This window comes from Parasteatoda tepidariorum, chromosome 2 (genome assembly GCF_043381705.1).
Source record: "Parasteatoda tepidariorum isolate YZ-2023 chromosome 2, CAS_Ptep_4.0, whole genome shotgun sequence".
Lineage (NCBI taxonomy): Eukaryota > Metazoa > Arthropoda > Arachnida > Araneae > Theridiidae > Parasteatoda > Parasteatoda tepidariorum.
Genome location: NC_092205.1, coordinates 20,974,467 through 20,994,931, shown reverse-complemented (window position 1 = coordinate 20,994,931; position 20,465 = coordinate 20,974,467). Strand labels below are relative to the sequence as shown.

General features: G+C 29.3%; 1 protein-coding gene across 2 annotated transcripts in view; it reads left to right on the top strand.

Moving 5' to 3' along the window:
* Positions 1 to 20,465, top strand: part of LOC107455286 (inactivation no afterpotential E) — a 99,327-nt gene that overhangs the window by 33,936 nt on the left and 44,926 nt on the right. For both annotated transcript variants that reach the window (XM_016072791.3, XM_016072792.4), the window contains exons 2-3: positions 10,080 to 10,291; positions 19,459 to 19,560. In XM_016072791.3, coding sequence (XP_015928277.1) covers positions 10,080 to 10,291; positions 19,459 to 19,560 — 314 coding nt within the window. The remainder of the gene's footprint in view (positions 1 to 10,079; positions 10,292 to 19,458; positions 19,561 to 20,465) is intronic.

Here is a 20,465-nt window from a genome sequence, read left to right as displayed (position 1 = left end):
CTCAGCTATAATGTGTTTTTTCTTGGACAAAGTCATTATTTGTTCGCTAAAACACTGGTCGACAATAACAAAATCAATTCAAATTCAAAATAAATATTTGTTTACGTTATTAACGCATGCGCAATGAGAGATAATGTCTGCTAGCAAAAAAGTATTTTTTTTGGCGTCAGCTCTACGTCAACTTTCCGCTGACGGCCAGATAAGGCGCTAGTTCTAAGAAACCAGGCCTTGAGCTAATAAACCAGTATTTTGTTGGCGTCAGCGGGACGTTGACGCCCCGCTGACGCCCAGATAAGGCGCTTGTCCTAAGAAACCAGACCTTAAGCCTACCTACTGAAGTTACTTAGTTCCTTGTAATTCTGTAGCTGAGAGGGAAAATCCGCCAGTCTCATAATCGACAGGTTTGAGTCCCAGCTTTGACACCACAATATTTCCTCCATTCTCTTCAATTCATGAAGATTTTCCACTATCCTGAACTCTCCAACGCCCATTACCCGACAAAAAGCCAACTCCTATGCGTAGTACTTTTTTTTTTTTTTTTTTTTTTTTTTTTTTTTTTTTTTTGGTTTTGAAAACCTGCAAGTTGTTAATGGTTAAGAAAAGCGTATAGCTTTATATTCATGGTTTTATAACCACACTAGTTGTAAACGGTTTCAAACAAGTCAAGGTAAAAAAATGCTCTTTACCGTAAACTTCATGGTTAATCAGATGGACAGACTGCTGCCGGTAATTTTACCACAATTTTAGAATGAAAATTCTAACAGTGTATGGATCATTTAACTAGAATATAGAGCAACGATTTAGATCCTTTGTTTCAAAGAGGGTCAAATTGGCAGATAATTTTTTTCTTCTATGTACTAGCCCGTGACTAACGACACCATTTGGAGAGACAGAGGGGTAAAAAAACACCAATAATAAGCGATCACCAAATCTTCATTTTTTTATTCGCAATTTTAAACTCCTTTAAAAAGTACTTTTCTTTTTTTTTCACCAACTTTCTCCTAAATTATTAAATTTAAACTTTTTTTTTTAGAATACTGAGCCGAGATGGCTCAGTGGTTAAGTCATTAAACTGCCATTTTAAAATCGTCACTGAACAACCGGCAGAATATTAAGTTTACGACTACCAAGGAACTGGGGTTTAAAGTGGCGGCCTAACGCCCATCCAGCTTCAGATCGATGGGCACCAGCTTGTCCGGGAAGAAAAGGCGGTCTGTGCGCGGTGCTGACCACATTGCCACATTCTTGCCGTTGGTTGCGAAATTGTGATGCCCTAGCTTCCTTGACCCCTCCCCCTCTGGCTTACAACGAGCTGTTGCGAGACAGCTTTACTTTGTTTTTACTTTACTTTATTAATTCATTTTATTTTATTTCTGTACAGTGTACACACAAGAAAGACACCCTAAGTAACGTTTAATCTAATGGTTGTATTCTCACGTAATAGAACTCAATCTTAATGGTTTACGAGGACTACCTCGAATATATTAATTAATTAGTGCAAATGAAACTTATAATTACGAAATCAGGCGAAAAATAAAAGTACTTTCTCTAAATAAATATACCTTTTTATTGACGAATGTGAATTTTTGATTCTCAAAATATGGTGGGTACTCGTAATCTGGAGAATATAGTCTCAACAATTTTTGTATGACGAGCGTTCGTAAGTTTGGACCCCTTAATATTAATTTCACTTTATGCGTTTTCGCTACATCTAAAGAACATTTTAAGCAAATTGAAAACTTTTTGCTTGATTTTATAAAATTTATTTATGCAAAGATAATTCCATGCAAAAATAATTTTTAATAATTATTTATTATTTAATAAATAATAATAAAAAAAACATTTTGAATTGTAAAGTATAAAATTTTTTGCATCATTTTAAAGAATGAAATTTTATATTGTTATAAAATATTTAAAGGAACAACCGAATTTCACATCATCACTACAGACACATTTTCTCCATTTTTGAGGCAAAATGTCTCTGTTTTTTTGATGCAAAATCTGATTGTTAATTTTAAATATTTTATAAACAAAATAAAAATGTGAACTTTATTTCAGGCAAAAAAACTTCAGCTTTAAAATTAATGGGAAAAATTTACCATTTGTAAAATCGTCCTTTCAAACAACCGTTTGCTCAATTTAAAATATTACTTTATACATAAAATGCATTTTTTTATACAAGAGAATAAAATAATTATAACATACGGACTTGACTTATAACAAAAAGATGTGCAATCTGTTTAATGGATTATTAATATGTAGGATTTTGTTACAACTTAATAGCATGAAGAAACAAGGAATCAAATAAAAAATAATTTAAAACGATAAATAAAAAATAAAATCTACCTCTATATAATACCGAAAATAGTTTATTCGTTTTCAAGAAAAAAGTAATATTGTAGCAAGCTTCGCTTAAACGTAACATATACGCTACTTCTAAAAAGGTGTTGTGCCGCAAATAAATATTAATCAACTGCTCATAAACTGTGACCGTCAGCGATGATTTATTTACGACGCTTCTTCACCGAAGATCATTAATATCTTATGAAATGTATTGTCTTGTTTCTATCACTGAATCATAGCTTGATTCGATTTCTTTTTATTAAGTTGCCATAAATAAATGTCGAATCAAAATGTTGCAACCAGTTTCTTGGATATACAATAAATAAATTATTCATAACTTCATTTTTTAAGTATATGCAGGTTGAGTTTTTATTATGTAAGCAATTAATAACTTTAAATTTATTTACATTATTCGTATTTATTAAATCAATTTACCATTATGAAATAATTCCTTTCTAGTTTATTCCTTGTTATAAGATTAAAGTTTTCTCCAATAATTTAAAAATTAAACTAACATTGAATTTTTGTTTGTGAAATTTTAATACTTTATGTTTTAAATATTACAATTATTAAACACACAGACTGTTAATACTTTAATTGGTTCGTACAAATAATTTTAATTATAATATACAAACAAATTATTATATTTTATTATTTAGACTTTCAATTATGTTGTCTTCGTATGTTTTTATTATATAGATTACTTATAGATATTTAAAAAACTTATAAAAGTTTAGAGTTAGTTAGTTTTGTTAAATTGAATATAATTTTATAAGTCTTCAAAAGAAATATTTAAAATATTTATTTTTATTTCGTTATATATAAAATTTAAACATTGTAATTTTTGACATAGTTCATATTTAGTTTGCATATTTTTTTAACTTTATTTGTATTATTTTCAACTAAAAAATTTTAAAAAAGAATTGCTGTAAAATGACTTTTACATGCATTGTTCAAAATTTTGCATGCATTTTAGTGACCAATAATAATGATATTGCTTCATACTAAATAAAACTTCGACTGTTACACCTCGTAGCATGTTAATATAAAAAATTGTATAAAGCAAAAATATAAAAAGGAAAAAAAAAGAAAACATTGATTCTTTTTTAGCAGAAACGTTGAAAAATATATCGAACCTTAACTATTTTCTATTTTAATTATCTAGGTTGTTAATAGGTATCTTAAGAGTATATTAATAGTAATTAACTTAATAACTTAAGAGTAATATTCTTCATATTTCGGAAAACCGTAAATATTAAATTCTTCTCATACTATATTGCTTCAAAATATTTACAATATCTATTTTTGAGTCATTATCAGTAAATAATTTCGTTTACTTCACTTTTTCATCCAACAATTCTAATTTCAACTTGATGTTTACAAATTTTAAAAGATAAAAGATGTATCTATAAGTGTAAACATTCTAAGTGCTATTTTTTCATACCAACTTAATCGAAGTTTGGCTGGTAAATATTCAAGTAACTTCATCTATATTGTATTCAACTAGAATTTCACAAAAAAAAATATACATTCTAAAATGATTTTATTAAAACTTTTAGGCATCGTACAAATTTTTCTTGTATTTTAAAGAACCATATGAGCAATATTACGACTTTTAGATTGCTCCATTAAAATTTGAAATTATTCAATTAAAATTACTCAATTAAATTATCAACTTCTAAACTATTTCACTGAATTAAAACAAAATTGATACCATATGTTTACTTTTAGATTCTATGGAGTTAAATATAGATCTAATCATTTTGTTTGGTTAACTCAGAAACTTCACCCACAATATTAATTTTTTGATCTTTTTTAAGCTTTAGTTACTATAAAAACACGCTATATATTTTTTGCCAAGAAGGCTATTTATATTAATAGTGTGAGAAGTTTATTACCCAATGAAAAAATGGTTTTTATAGGTTTTTCACATCTCGTACTTTTCGACTAGATCAACTTCGACAAGAACATAATCCCAAATAAAGAGTTGTAAAATTCAGGAAAAATCTGGCTAACATAAGCATTAATAAAAATGCAACACAACAAGATAAAATAAAAAAAAGCAGACGATAATTTTGGAACTTCCTGTAGTTGATTGTTTTCAGACTCAGTTTTTTCCTTTCATTTTTACCACCTTGCATTTTTAGTGTTTTTAATTTTTAAAGAATTGTTTTGCTCTTTTATAAACTTATTCGTAACTATTGCGTGGCGGTGATTTTAATATGAATATGAATACTGAAGGAGGAAAAGAATTTTGCGACTTCTTAAGAAGCATACATTGGCTGGAATTGAAAATAATTGGACACTGGGAGATAAGTATTAATTGAGGCAGTTTTTGTGCCATTTATCAAAGTTTATCTAGGAAAAAAATGCTCGACCAATAGGTAACCAGTGATCACAATAATGCGAACACTATTTTTTTTCTGTTTTGTAATTAATCGTCATTATATCTGATTTTTAATTGTGTTTTTAGTTTCTAAAGAATGGTAAATAAACGCAAATTTTTTGTCGCCATTTTGCGCTGAGTATCAGCACCAAATGTTTATATTGTTTTGCTTTTAAATTTTATTGTCTTTTATCTTTGTCTCAAATTCCCTCCGGTTTTTTAAAAAAAGTTGAAATTTGATTCTATCATAAAAATTTCTTTCGTTAGTATTGCTCTATTTTGCTCTAAGCATTGATAAAGATCTTTAATCTCTTATTCCCTTATCTTTGTCCTCAAATCATCTTTTTTTTATAAAAAAAAATAAAATAAATTGTAGTTTAATTTATATGAATTTTCTTTCACTGTTAATTCTTTATATTATTTTTAATATACAAACTTTATTCATGACTGGAATACTTCTTTATTAACATTGCTTTGGAATTTTGAACTGTTATTTTTTATTTCATCTGCAAACAGTAAATAAGCACAGATTTTAATAAAATTAACTTATTTGAAAGAAAAATTTATTTAAATAATGTACAGTGTTCAAAATAAAAAACGGTCCACCCTGAATAACTTTTGATCTAATGATCGGATCCTTACGTTCTAGGACTCAATCTTAATGGCTCAGAAGGAGATCTCAATTATGCTAATTAATAAGTGCAGACGATATTTTAAGCTAAAAAATCAGACGGAAAACATATTTTCTCAGAATAAATATCCCTTTTTTTTGATGAATTTGAATTTCTGACCCAAAAAATTACTTTACTTTATTACTTAACCGCGCATTTTTAGATATAAAATAAATATAATAAATAACACTTTAATTCAAAGATTATTATCTATAATCAAATTTGCAGAATAAAAAGTTCCACTAAATAAGTGATAAATAAAAATTTTTTTATCTAAACAGAGCCTTAATAATTTTTATTGATTTTCCTGCTGATGACAACCAAAGAAATCGGAAAAATTTTGAGGAAAAACTAGATGATACCATTAGATTTATCTGTCGACTATATTTGGATGGATCGGTCATCATTTACAAATTTTATTTGTTCGTGTATAGTTTCTACATTATTATTCGGACATAACTCAAAGCAATACAACCATAATTCTTCATTGGACATACTAATTATTAAAAAAAATTTAAGTATGTTCATAAAGAGTATTTTTTAAATATGAACCATTATTTTCAGTTTACGAAATTACTTACTTTATTTACTTAATACATTAACTTATCTGCCAAGATTAAATCAAAAGTACGCCATAATTGTTTTGTAAATATTCGATTGGCAAGTGCTATGATTTTTTTCGCATTATTCTTTATTGGAACAATCTGTCTAACAATGACAAATATATATTTGTCATTGTTAAACAGATTTTTCTGAGAGGTTGATACTGAGATACAGTGATTGATACTGAGAGAAAAATAAAATTAAAAGTGGGTTCCCAATATCTTTCAGTGTTCATACGATTTCCTTTAATTTTCGTATTAATGAACCTTGATTGATGAAACAAATCGTATTAATGAACCTTGATTGGTGAAACAAAATTGTAACTAATAAAATCGATGAGAATATTATTTAAGAATTTAGGAGTTTAATAACTGAAGTTCTTACACAATATATTTTCGTGACACATATCGATATTTCATATATTTCGATAAGTCTTCCGGAATTAATATTTTCGTACTTTTTACATTTGTTTACGTTCATATATAAAATAAAGTTTAAATAAAAAACGATGACAAATTTGAAAAGTGATTAAAGATTTAAATAAGTAATATTTCTTCTTAACTATACAATCAATTAATATCTATAGAATTTAGGATTTTTTGTTCGTTATAAGCATTAAAATTTTAACAAACTTTTAAATTTATAAATAAGAAATAAAAAGGGGAAGGTTTCGAGAAAACTTTTATTTGAAGTTACTATTGCTTGAGCATTATGATATTTTCTTAGTTCTAATTTCTTTGTTAAATACTTTCCAACTTTTCAATACACCTCAAAATGAAGGTTTGTGACATAAAGATTCTAATATTCATTGATGCCACCATAATTTTTTTCCTGAAGTCATCAAGCGCAAGTCAAACAATTATTTCCATCATTAGTGCATGTTGTGGCATCAGTAAGAGACACTTTAAAAAAACAAAGAAAGCTTCATCTTGCGTAATCTTTTCTCCGATTCTAATTAAATTTTATTCACTGGAAGTAAAGACGAGTTAAAAGAGTTTTAAGAACTGGAGAATTTATTTTTTTCATTCTTTAATTTTCCGCTTGGCAACGTTCCTGAGGGTTCTAACTCAAGTAACTTTTCAGTTCTCTTCGATCTTGAATAAGTTTTTGATTTGTCGGTTGGTTAATTAAAGCGCCACAAAAACAAATTCGTTAGTACTTAAAGTTAAACGACTTAAACATTTTTTTCTTTCATTACCTTTTTATCACGGGACTTCTTAATGAGTATTCGGCAAAAGGATTAACTTTTAACTACAGCAGCTAAACTGCATCATACTTTTCAACATCACTTTTTTTTTTATATTCGTATGAATTCTACATATGTATGAATGCTACATATGTGTTACATGCCAATGATAATTCTCTAAAACTATTTCTCATAAATTAATGCAACAAAATTTACAATTTTCGTAATTCAGTTATAAAATTGAAACGTTTTAACCGGAAACCCTTGAGAAGTATGAAAATACCCGGAAAAATATTATTCGAGGGATTTTAGGGCAGACTCAGAGAAATAAATAAGATCATATAAGAAAAAAACCTTCTTCAGACAGTAGAAAATTATGAGTTCTCGTATCATTAATGGCAATGAATAATTTTAAGTTCGATTATTTCCTGCTTTTATATTTAATGTTTTTTAAACTATTTAAAACTTCTATAACGGCAATTTGATTACCATGTTTTAATGATCATTATCCATTTTAAAGGATCAAAGTTTTAAGACCTTGTCCAATCTTGATATAAATAACAAACTTTCACATTTTTTAAACAGCAATTTTCACTTCATCTTTTTTAAAAAGCTCAAACTAGAGTTCGTTTTATTAACAAAAATAACCGAATAAAATAAAATTTAATAAATAAATTTCCACCTCAAGGTTCATACGGTTTAATTTGAAACTTGCAGACTTTCAAATGCTTTATTTGTGAATGGGTCACAGTACTCTTAAAAAAATTTAGAAAAAAATAAATCAAATAAATTTTTGGTTGCATTATGTGCACAGTAAATAGCCAATCAATAATTTATTTTCAAAATTTTTTATTATTGTTCAAAAGTTAAACAAAAAACTATCCCTATTTTTCAATCTCTAACACTCTTTTTCCTTGATTTTAAAATTTTTTGTTTGATTATTACAATAATCGCTGCAGGAAAGTTTTACATTCATTTGCTTATATATTGTTTAAACAATTTATATGTTTAATTATCTGCTAATTTTAAGCAAAAATGCTGATTACCCAAGGACAAAATAGTATTAAAATTTTAATAATTTTTAAAAGATTTACTCAATGAGCAATTTTAATAAATTTATCTTGTTCCTAGTAAAAAAAGTTTACTTTTTGGCTTCAACTTCAGTAGAAAAAATCCTTAATAATTCAAATTACAGGTATTCACTAACACAGTCCCTCAAAAGGATTGCTTTCTTTAGGTAAATGCACGTCTTCTTTTCTCTCTAGTTTCTTTTCTTCTTTTTTCCTGCTTTATATGACATAGTTTCATCAGACTACTCAGAAAATACAATGTCGTTTGCTCTTGGCGCTATATAGTCGATTAATCTTAAGATGACTTGCTATTTAGGCCTGCACTTGAACTTCACCGCTAAGCACAAAATTCATTGAATAACATAATGTGAAACTGGTTTTCCAGGTACTCTAAACTCCCTCCCGGGTAAATAGCTAAAGGGTTAACTCTCTTTTATTCATAAATTCTACTTTCTATCAAATTAATGTAAAAATAAAGAGTATTTTTAGAACGGAAAGCGAATCTACAGAATACTTATTAAAATAACAGTTTTGTAGTGGATTCCCTGTTTAACGAAATCGATTTGTTCAAATTGAAGAATTTGCTATAAAGGTGTTAGTGTTTTTTGCAGGTTGAAATGTTATGAAATTTTTAGACAGCAATAAAATGAAATGCTGCAGATCATGAAGAAGGGTTTGAAATGAGATATAGACTTCTCTTCACGCAGAATTCGATTGTTATACGCCATCGTTGGGATAAATACACAGTTAGAAATTTCTCGAAAAAATAGTTGAATAACAGTTTATTTAACTGATATTTTATCATATTCAAATAAAACAGTCAAATAACCATAAATAAGATGGTATTCAGACTATCAACAGTGAGAAAAACAGTTTATTAACAGTTTTCACCTGAGTTAAACAACCAGAATTTTATTGCTCCAACTAGGCCCACCTTATGAAGCAATTTAGCTTCTTCCAGCTGTGTACATATTACAGACGAGATCTGTCAATCTCATGACCGAAATAACGGGATTTGAAAACACAGCCTTGGCGAAACAATATTTTCTCTATTCATTCAACACATGGTGTGTTTCCAGTCTCTTGCATATATCGATTGGTGACTCTGGATTATTGGATTGCGAAACTATCATTCACGCATAGATGGCATCACCACAGAGCTAGTTAACACAAAAAGTTTAGAATATCTCATCGCCGATGGCAAATGGCATCATTAGATAAACTAATTAAGCCATAATCCTTATTTCACTTGGCAAACCAAATTCAACCACAAAATAGCTCGAATGCCCATTACCTAACGAAAAAAATTAACTCCAATGTCCATATAAATTTCTTTTTTGCAGTTTTGAAACCATGCTACTTGTAAATGATCAAAGAAACCGTATAATTTTGTATTCATGACCTTTGAACCATACTATTCGTAAACGGTTTCAAACCCATAAAAGTAAAAAATGTTCTTTACCATAAACTTTGCTGTTAATTGGATGAACAGACGGCTGCTGGTTATTTTACCGTAGTTTTCGAATGAAAATTATTACAGTGCAATGTCAGTGGTACCAGAAACAAGCATGAGCAAGAGCGAATATGTTACACAAAAATTTTAACTTTCAGTTGCATTTCTTTTCAAAATATGATGATAAATCTCTGACAAAATAAAAATAAAAAAATTTGACGACAAAAAACGTCTGAAAAATTTATATGGCGAATATTTTATACATCATTTTACACACGGATTCAAAATTTCCGTTGAGAGACTGCTATAACCATACCCATTCACTCTTTTGAAACATTCTAAATTTCTATTTTTTATCCCTCAACAGGCTGGTGGCACTTGCTGTGATATTAGCGACTATAGACTTTGGTGCTGATTCCCCATGCGTCGCTGACTTGTACGAACATGTCTTGGGATATATGGTCATCCTGTCAGGCTGTGTCGTGGTCGAGGCTTTCATATCCTGGATCAGTATGAGGGGTACCATTCTCGTAACTGTACCAAGAACATCAATGCAGTACCTCTTGTATGTTAGGCTTGGTAAGAAAATATCTAATTACTTATTTTTTAAAATAATTTTTGAAAATATTTTATTGATTTCCTTACTTTCTGATATATCAAGCACAAAAATAACAATTATTGAAAAGAATGCATTTTACTTTACTCGCTTCAATACCTGTAAACCCTTGGACGCATGAGGAACACCGATGTCTCTTTTAAAAAGAAAATTTCTGACACTCTAATAACAAGCAAAAATATATTTTTGTATTTTTTTAAATATAAAAAAAATTGTTCAATAGTTATTAAAATTAATTTGTTGGATTATGGAAATTATATTTGTACTAAAATATAAAATCCAAAAAAGTAATTTGAACTTTTTTTTTAATTTCACATTCAAAAATTTACGAATAATTAATTTTTAAATTAAAGAAATTTTTAATGAGGAACAACTATTTCTCTTAGATCTAAATAAATTTGCTTAATTGAAAGTGAATCATGTTTGGAATATTTTACGTTTAATGCCGAAAAAGACAGTAGTGTTTCATGCGGTTTTTCATAACCATTTTTACTTAGCCCAATATGAATCAATATTAACAACTCATATTTAAACCTATTCACAGAAAGAGGTTTTTTATAGGCTTTCAGATGGAAGAGAATTAAATTTATACGTGAGAATCTGTGTTACAATCCATGAACGGGAGCATAATCATTTATTTAAAAGGAATATAAATGTAGCTATGTGATTCAGTCGTTAAGAGTATTGAAAAGAACTAAGACAGAAATCGATAAAACATATCTATATAGTTTTTATAAACCACGAAAATAAAAAGTTTCACTTAATGTATTCCAATAATGACTTAAATAAAGTTATGAATATGTACGAACAGTATTATTTTCAGTATTATTCAGTATTTATTATGAGTTTATTACTCATGCAAAAATAATTCTGAAAATCATTTTTTTTTGCAGTCTGCTAAAAGAAGACGCTTGTCGGAGAAATAAAAAGTGAACGTATTTAAATTTGTAAAGATAATTATTGAAAATTCATGAATGAGGTATCAAACTGCGGTAAAATTTACGTAATTTTCATATCTATTTATAATCTACAAAACTTCTTTACTGTAGCTTCAATGAATACAAATATAGAAATAGGAATTGAACTACAGTACAGAACCCGTTATCCGGAAATCAGAAAACCGGAACGAAATTCGATAAATTTTCCCGCCATTTAAAAAAAAAAAAATTTTTTTCCTCATAAGATTTTAGGATTTTTCGTTCTTTTTTGAAAGATGTTTACCTTACCATCATTTTGGAAATAATCATTAGTGTATTACTCCATCGTTTTTAGTTGGGTTTAACATTAAAAAAACGGCTTTTTGTAGCGATTCAGAAAACCGGAAAAATCAGTTATCCGGAATAGCGATGGTCCCGATTGTTCCAGATAATCGGTTCCCTACTGTAATTAAAAAAAGGAGAAATAACGTAAAAACTTTTCAGAAAATATACAGGTTTGTGAAGTGAGATATCAACAGTTTGAATTTTCTTAACAAACGCTAGTCTTTTTTTTTTTAAGAAAATCATTAGCCCAACAATAATATTCATTAGTCCATCCACAAGTAACTGTTAAGACAAGTTTTAGACAATTTTTGACCTAAAAACCACATGCTAAAAGTTTGCCATCTTCAAATGTAGGAAATCGTTAGCACAAGTTAACCTATTAAAGATTTTCGTTAACCTGCACATCAAAAAACAATTTATGAGCAAAACAAAATTTAGCTAATTTTTGACCTAAGGACCTCATGTTTTGCTTTTGCCACCAAACGTTATACCACTGTAGAAAATCGTTACCCACCAAAAAAAAAATTATCGCCAAAACAAGTTTCAGCCAATTTATGACCCAAAAACCACAAGTTTGAATTTTATCCCCAAAATTTGGACTATTGTACATGTTGTAAGGCATATTTTACTTAAAAAACTTTTCTCAATAAAGTTTTAAAAACAATAATACTCTGAATTATTCATAAAAAATAATAAGGCGTATTGATAAAATAAATTAAAAAGCATGTTTTTCAAGATAAATCTGTAACTATGGACAGGAACTCTTTACCCTTTGAATAATTACTGCAAATATCCGGTAACACTCCGATTGAAATACAAAATGATTTTATTTGTACTTTGTCAATTTTTAGAATATAAATTTATGGTTAGCAATTGTAATTTTCATTGTTAGTAAAAAAGTGCTTAAAAATCTTCATATTCACAATGAAATAATGAAAATAAAGCTAAAATTCTCTAAATCCGTAATTTTTTTCGTGAAACATGTGTATCTTATACCTCCCGAATGTGCATATCAGCAGCAAAACATTATTTATTTTCATTTTTTTTAAAAATTCAATTAAATGAATTCACAGAAGACACTGTAATTGACTATGCACTTTAAAAATTTGCATGCGTCAATCGTCTTTTAAGACAATTTATTAAGCTAAATTTTTATGCTACCAGGGACAACGTAAGGACTTTTTTCAACGTAAAAGCGCGGCTGCAGGTGTGAGGTAACCTGATAGCAAGGTGCGTGGTAACCTGATAACCTGCTAACATGGAGGGGTTGAAGTAATAATCCAAATTTTTTTTCTTTTCTTTCAACAGCAAAAAAAAAGTGCAATTCTTTTGAAAAAAAGGGTAATAGGAACGATTTATGTCAAAAAAAGGGAGCGTTACTTTGATCCAACTGCACTGATTAAATTCACGTGGTCTTTATCTCTTAATATAAAATAGATATTTTATTTTTATGAATAAATATTATCGTTGCCATCTTCTTTTCATTATATAAGATCTATATTGTGTGAAATTTGATAGAAATGTAATTTTTAGATTTTATAAAAGGTATGATTTAAAAATGAATATTATATGAAATAAATTTATTATTTTTGAGGTCGACGTAGCAATTTTTTTTGATAAAAAAATAGTATAATATCAAGTTATATGAGGGAAGGAACATATAATAATTTTTAACTATCTTTTACTTTTAATTTTCCCGTAATCATAAATAGTCATAATAAGGAACGTGAATTTAGAAAGTCAGAAATGCAATTCTGGTAGAAAACGAAGAATATTTTAGGACATGCGTTTTAGCAAGGCAGCACTTCATCAGGGGACACACTGCCTGCCAACACGCATGAACATGAAGCAACATCTAGTACGATTCACATTTTCGGAACATTTTTAAAATGTTACATAATTAAATAAACCTTAATGAAAATATTCTCTTAAGAGCATTAATGTCTAAAGTAAAATTACGTTTAATAATATTGCATTCAATTTACCTGATAAAAAAAATATAAGAGAAAAATAAATTCATTTTTTAAAATCGACTCACTTGTTTTATTGTTAGTTTAATAAAGTTTCCTTAGATTGGATATTGATCGTTCTCTGGTTCAATTCAAAATTACGATGTGTGTCTCAATGAATGAATGTACAAACGGGGTCGCCTTGTAAAACGAGCTGTGGAGTGTCTGTGTGACTGTAGTCGTGTTCTTGGCCATGGATAGAGCCACTGGAAAACAACAAATACACCCTCCCTCTGCTTTAAATTCTCTTGGTTTCCCATGCAAACTTGCTGGCATCGCAATTAGGCAATAGAAACAACATAAACTTTCCTAACATATAAGCCTATTTTAAAATTATTAATTATTTATTTATACCATGTAATCAAAGGTGAAGAAATAACCTAATTATGATTGATGGTGGAGAATACATTGTTATTGTTGTTGTAGTTAATTTACGTCGCACTAGAGACACACAATGGGCTATTAGAAACGGTTCGAGCATCCCTGAGGATGATCCGAAGACAAGCCATCACAATTTTGATGCACTGCAGAGGGGATGGCACCCCTGCTTCGGTAGCCCAACGACCTGCACGCAACTTCGAGCACTTTACGTTAGAACAGTTTAACGAGGACCAATTCCACACACCCTCGGTTCCTACGCAGACTGATCCAAGTGGTCACCCACCAACACACTGGCTGCAGCCAGTGATGCTTGACTTCGGTGATCTGCTGGGAACCGTGTCTTAACGGTCAATCCACTGCGGGACAAATACATTGTTAAATAAAATAAAAAGGTAAACTGGGTAGTGCTTAAATATGTAAATTTTAATTTCTCCAACAACAGTGTTGCGCAGTTAGATATACTTTAACATTATTTGCCGCCAAATTTGTAATTTGATCGCGATGTTGTTGTTATTCAAACTTGAAGATGCTATCTTCGCAATTTAGCCAAAATTTGTTTTAGCTTTAACTTTTTTTGGTGAGTGGGTAAAATAAAATTCTTGGTGGGCTAAGGATTCCGTACAATGAGCTAACGTTCTTTGGCAAATTCCAAACTTATGGTTTTTATGTCGAAAATTAGGTAAAACTTGTTTTGGCTTTAACTTTTTTTGGTGTGTGGGCAGACAAAAATTTTAAGTGAACAAATGAGGGCTAACGATTTCCTATAATAACCTAATGATGCGAAACAAAATTCAAACTTGTGGTTGTCATTTGCACGATAGGGCCAAAATTTGTTTTCAGCCATAAAGAAAATAAATTTTGTTGATGAATAGGCTATCAACAAATTTTTGGAGTGCTAACGTGGGCTAACGATTTTTTATAATGACCTAAAAATTGGAGGCGGAATTCAAACTTGTGGTTACCATCATCATAATTTTGCCAAAATTTGTTTTGGCCATATTATTTTTCCTGGTGGGTAAGTTAAAAATAATTTTTGGTGGGCTATTGATTTCCTACAATGGGCTACATTTGTAGGTGAAATTCAAACTTTTAATTTTTAGATCAAAAATTGTCTAAAACTTGTTTTGACCAAAATATTTCTTTTGGTTGGCAGATTAACGAAACTTTTTCAACGGGTTAACGATTTCCTAAAATGGGCTAACATGTGGAGGCAAAATTTAATCTTGTGGTCTTCAGCTTCAAACACTTGAAATATCCGACTGTAGAATGACTCAATATGCAAACGAAATTAATTTTTATATTTATTTTCCCTACAATGCATTCTTTAGGTTTTTAATATTATAAATTTTAAAAACAAATTTCATTTTCTCTCTAATTAAATTCTTTATAATTGCTACTATTCTATTCAATAAAATTTATGTTTGTTTCTGGCTTCATTTTTATCAAGATTACAAAAAAAGTTGTTGTTCTTGTTGCTTCTAATGACACTTAACCTATCCAAGCTTGCCAGTCACTGTCTTGCGATTTAAGTTCGAAAAGTGCCCTTTAGTTTGACAAGAGAGCCCGGAAGCGTGAAAGTACGTCTTGGCTCAGAATCCCACTGATAGATGGCAGCAGCTCTCATTCGTGAAGCCACTTCTTAGACATGGATATGAAGAGGAAGAAAATGTTCTCCAGATCTCTGTATCCATAGTACATAGTGAGCACGTATATTATATATACTCGGTGGGTCTTTGTGGAGTCGAGAATTGAATCCCGGTCCTTCCAGACCGGAGTCAGCCGGTTATAAAATAATGAAGTGTACAGGAATAAAAGGATTTTTGTGCAGATGCGAATGCTGTCGCCAGACGAAGGATATACAACCAGCTTTTTAGCAAGGCAACAATCCCCGATCTAAACTACCCAAGAAACCTCTCCTCTACAATAGCTGGGCTACGTACTGGACATTTCAAGGGCATGAAGATCTCACGCACCCATATAAAATTCTATTCCGTCTGCAAGTACTGTCCTCATCTGCAACTAACTCCAGACCATGTTTTTGACTGCCAGGACATTATCGTCTCCCTCTTTCAACTTGGAGCACCTCCCATCGAAATTCTCCATGGCCATCGGGCTCCAGAACTTGAAAACCTTGTTATCAAGACTTTTGGAGGACTCTAATCTTTGCACTAGCATAGACACGACAACAACAACAGCAACTGAAGAAAAACTAAAATATGGCGATGAAAAATTGCAAATATATTAATTAATTTTTAAGAGCTATTCAATTTACTTTAATAGTTTACTCCTAATATTTAAAGTGCTTAGTTATTAACCCATACTAGAAAACCTATACATAGTGTTTTTCTTATTTTAACTGTAAAACTAACTTAATTTTCGATCCCTTAGGTATACGGTGATTTGCGCGCATGCGTGGTGAAGCTCAATTAGCGTTAACGCTAGGCTTAAGGGAAACCATAGCCCTGTGCAGAATCTCATTATTATCACCGAAAAACAATTCTAGATATGTCCATAGTAGCACCACAAGCATATGCCCTAGCTACTCTGATGAACTCTTGAATTGCGTAAAAGCCTTATAATTTAATTTTAAAAAGTGCAAATGAAAAGTGTCTATGAAATTAATTTAACAAGCATGTTCGTATTAAACATATTAATCAGTGTTAAAAGCATATTCATTAATTATATAACATCTACTATCATATAAAAAACGAATACAAATAACTTCGTATAAATTAGAAAGCAAATTAAAAAATAAATTTTCCCCCGTCGGAAATCTTTGGTTTATAATTTACTATTTAACAATAAAGTATGTCGTCACGCAACTGCATATGAAAATGTAAACTAGTTTAGTAAATCTGACAATTTTTTTAGAGATTTTGACAGATAAGAAATAAAATTATTTTAGGTGTTCACATTGGCCTTATGTTCATGCTTTAAAGATAATTAGAGAAGATGATATTTTAAATTTCGAAGTCAGGCACGAAAACCTACTTTCGCTGAAAAGTATTTTTTTTTTGCCAATGAATTCGGATTTTTTAGGGCTCTCAGAATATTGCAGTAGGTTAAATTTTGGAGATAATGATAATTTTAACATATTTAAGTAAGGTCTATAGTATAACGGTATAAGGGAAAAACTACGTGACTCAATGTTAGATTCGAAACGAAGTTAATCAAATCGCATATAGAAAGTGTAATAGAAAGTAAATAGGTGAAATGAAAGGGAGAATGATGAATAAGTGGATGGATAAATGACTGAAGAGGTGTATGAACAAGTGAATGAGTGACTTATATGAAAAGATATGAGTAAAAAATAATGAAATAATAAAATAAATGAATAATATAAATGAATAAGTGTATTAAAACGGATGAATGAGTGAATAAATTAATGAGGGAGAAGATGTTAGAACAAATGAATGAATCAACTAATACGGCATTAAGTGCATGAATGAACAAGGTGATGGAAAAATTTACGATGATGAATGAAAAAATTAATGAATAACTGAATGAAAAAATAAATGATCAGTGGGTGAATGAATGGACATAGGAAAATAAAGCTGATCTATAAATAGCCGAATCAGCTAATTATTTGGTGAATCAATAAGGGTCATTGAGATTGTCATTGTCATTTACTGTCACAGTCATTGTTATTTATAAAAATGTAATAAATTGATGCAGTAATAAACTAAAATTACATAAAGTATCCTTTTTAAAATAAGATCAAAAGTTATTTTTAAAATTCAAAAACCATTTTTAAAGCAGAAAAAGCTGTATTTACAAACAAAAATTTATACTTTTACTACAGATATATCTTTTTAAATAAAAGTCTCACAACTATCATAAATTAGTGTAAAGCTTATTTGCTGAAAGTATTTTCGTCTTTTAGAAAATATATCGTAAATATTCATATGGTAATGGAAAACAAATGTTAAGATAAATATAATTTAAAAGTAGAGAATATTCAGAGTAAATATTTTTTTCTCTCACAGAAAGGCAGTAGAAGAAAAAAAAACTCGGACGAGCGGAAATAAAAAAAATATTCTTTCTAATAAAATACGCATTTTGAGCTACATATTTTACTTAAAGTAATTTAAGCAGTGTATTTATTTTGTGTACCAGTTGAGTAAGGGAAATTAATTTTGGATTTCGAGGAAGAAAGAATTTTTTAGAAATCATTTTTACTCGGAGAAGAATTTTTTATGCTATAAAGAGTTTTTATAGGATGTTGAAGATAAGCTGGTTATTAGAGCTAGATGAGACTCATTTCAGCTTGAAGATCAAACTTTTTCTTTAATAAAAAATATTTTTAATGTTCGAAAATATGCATTTAGTTTCTTTCTAGTATAACCAATTATTAAGTGGGGCGTATAATTAAAAGATATCTACATATTAAAATTTTTTATGGAATGTTTTTAAAAAATAGTATGCGTAAAAAAATGACTACTTTTTTTAGTCGATTTTTATCTCTTTTTGATTAATCTGTCTTACTGACGCGAAAAGAAGAGAGGCCCATTTTCTTCTTCACAAACAANGTTTTTATAGGATGTTGAAGATAAGCTGGTTATTAGAGCTAGATGAGACTCATTTCAGCTTGAAGATTAAACTTTTTCTTTAATAAAAAATATTTTTAATGTTCAAAAATATGCATTTAGTTTCTAGTATAACCGATTATTAAGTGGGGCGTATAATTAAAAAATATCTACATATTAAAATTTTTTAGTGAATGTTTTTAAAAAACAGTATGCGTAAAAAAAAGACTAACAAAAACTCTTTTTAGTCTTCTTAAACAAAAAAGGCTTATATATATATATATATAGTGAATGTTATATATATATATATATATATATTCTGCTGTCGCAGTACAGATTGAATATAGTAAAAGAAAAAAGTCTTACCTAATTTTGTTTTTAAAAGTGACGTTTTTTTTGTTAATTAAATGTGAAAATTATCTTTTAATGTTGCTTATCAGATTGGAAAGAAAATGTACTTTTTCTTACGATATAGTTGCAATAATTTTTTTCTGAAACAATAGGTCAGATTTAATTTTCGAACAATTAAACAAAAAAAGAGTAGTCAAGCAATTTAAAAGTCGGAATTAGAATTTTGCTATAATTTGATTAACTATTTATTCATAATATGAAATGTAACAAAATATTGGAATACAAATTAAAGAAATATGTTTGAAAAGTACGTTTATAAAATTTAAAGCAGGTACAACTCAATATATCAGTGCAATCTCTTGTGTCATACATAAATTTAAACAATGTTAGTGTGCAAAATAACAGTAAATTTCAAGCATATAAACAAGGTAAAATTACTAATATTTTCAAACTATCTATGTCTGTTATCTTAATACTGAATTATGACCTAGGCTTTCATGTCTAGTTATTTCAATTAACTCGAATTTTTTGCTTAGTATAATGATTCGAAATTTACGACAAATTTAACTAATTAGCAAATTTAAACTTCTTATATTTTCAGGCATTCTGGCTGTTGAGTTTGCATGGCTTATAATTGGTGTTATCTGGTTAGCGAGGCATTACGAATCCTGCCCAGTTGGTGCTGCTAAAAGTGCAGTTTTAGGTAATTTTTATTTCGTCAATTTGATCTCTCTTTTTTTTTCAGTCATATAATTTTTGAATTAAACTGAGTGAAAAATTCTGATGAATCTAAAAATTTTCTTTAGATGGAATTTTAGTTTGTTGAATGAAAGTTAGTTTGTTTTAGTTCAACTTTAGATAGAAGTTTAAGATTAAGACATTAACGTATGCTTAGTGTTCTTTATTACTCGTACATTGAAAAGCATGAAAATTTTCCTTAAAAAATAATTAGCATTTTTTTTAGTTGATATGCTTTATCTTCATATCGATTTCGTATTGGGATGCTCTTGAAATTATTGTACTGATATATTTTGAATAGGTTTGTCGTCGGCCTTCTGAGCATAAGTCTGCGGGTTCGATCCCCGGCACAGACACCGGATTTTCGGAAAAACAGAAAGTCCTCAGCGGATTTTCGGATGCAGAAAATTCTCAGCGGCCATGTCGTATGATTGTGCGGCATGTAAAAGATCCCTGGAGTGCCTTATTGGCTCTTGGTGGTAAAATTAAAATTTCTAGTAATTTCCAAGTAAAATTAAAATTTCTAGTGCACTTTAGCATCCAAATGGAGTCTCGGTGCTGCCATCTGGTGTGGCAGAAACTAGACGTCCAAATTAACATGGCCAACGGCATCTCACCCATTGTGGTGGTCCTGAAAGAGTGGATACCACNCGAGTGCAGCGCCACTAATTTGCATATTGCAATTTTACTCAGCTACTCTTAGTGGACAACATATGCAAATTTTGCACGGTTTGGCTTACTTTTGAAAGAGTTATCGCTATTTTTGTGATTTTTCCTTAATTTATGATAACCAGTGTATATATATATTGAATATACAATATAAGAAAGCACTCTAGTTTACGGATGTATACGACGATTATATCTGACGAC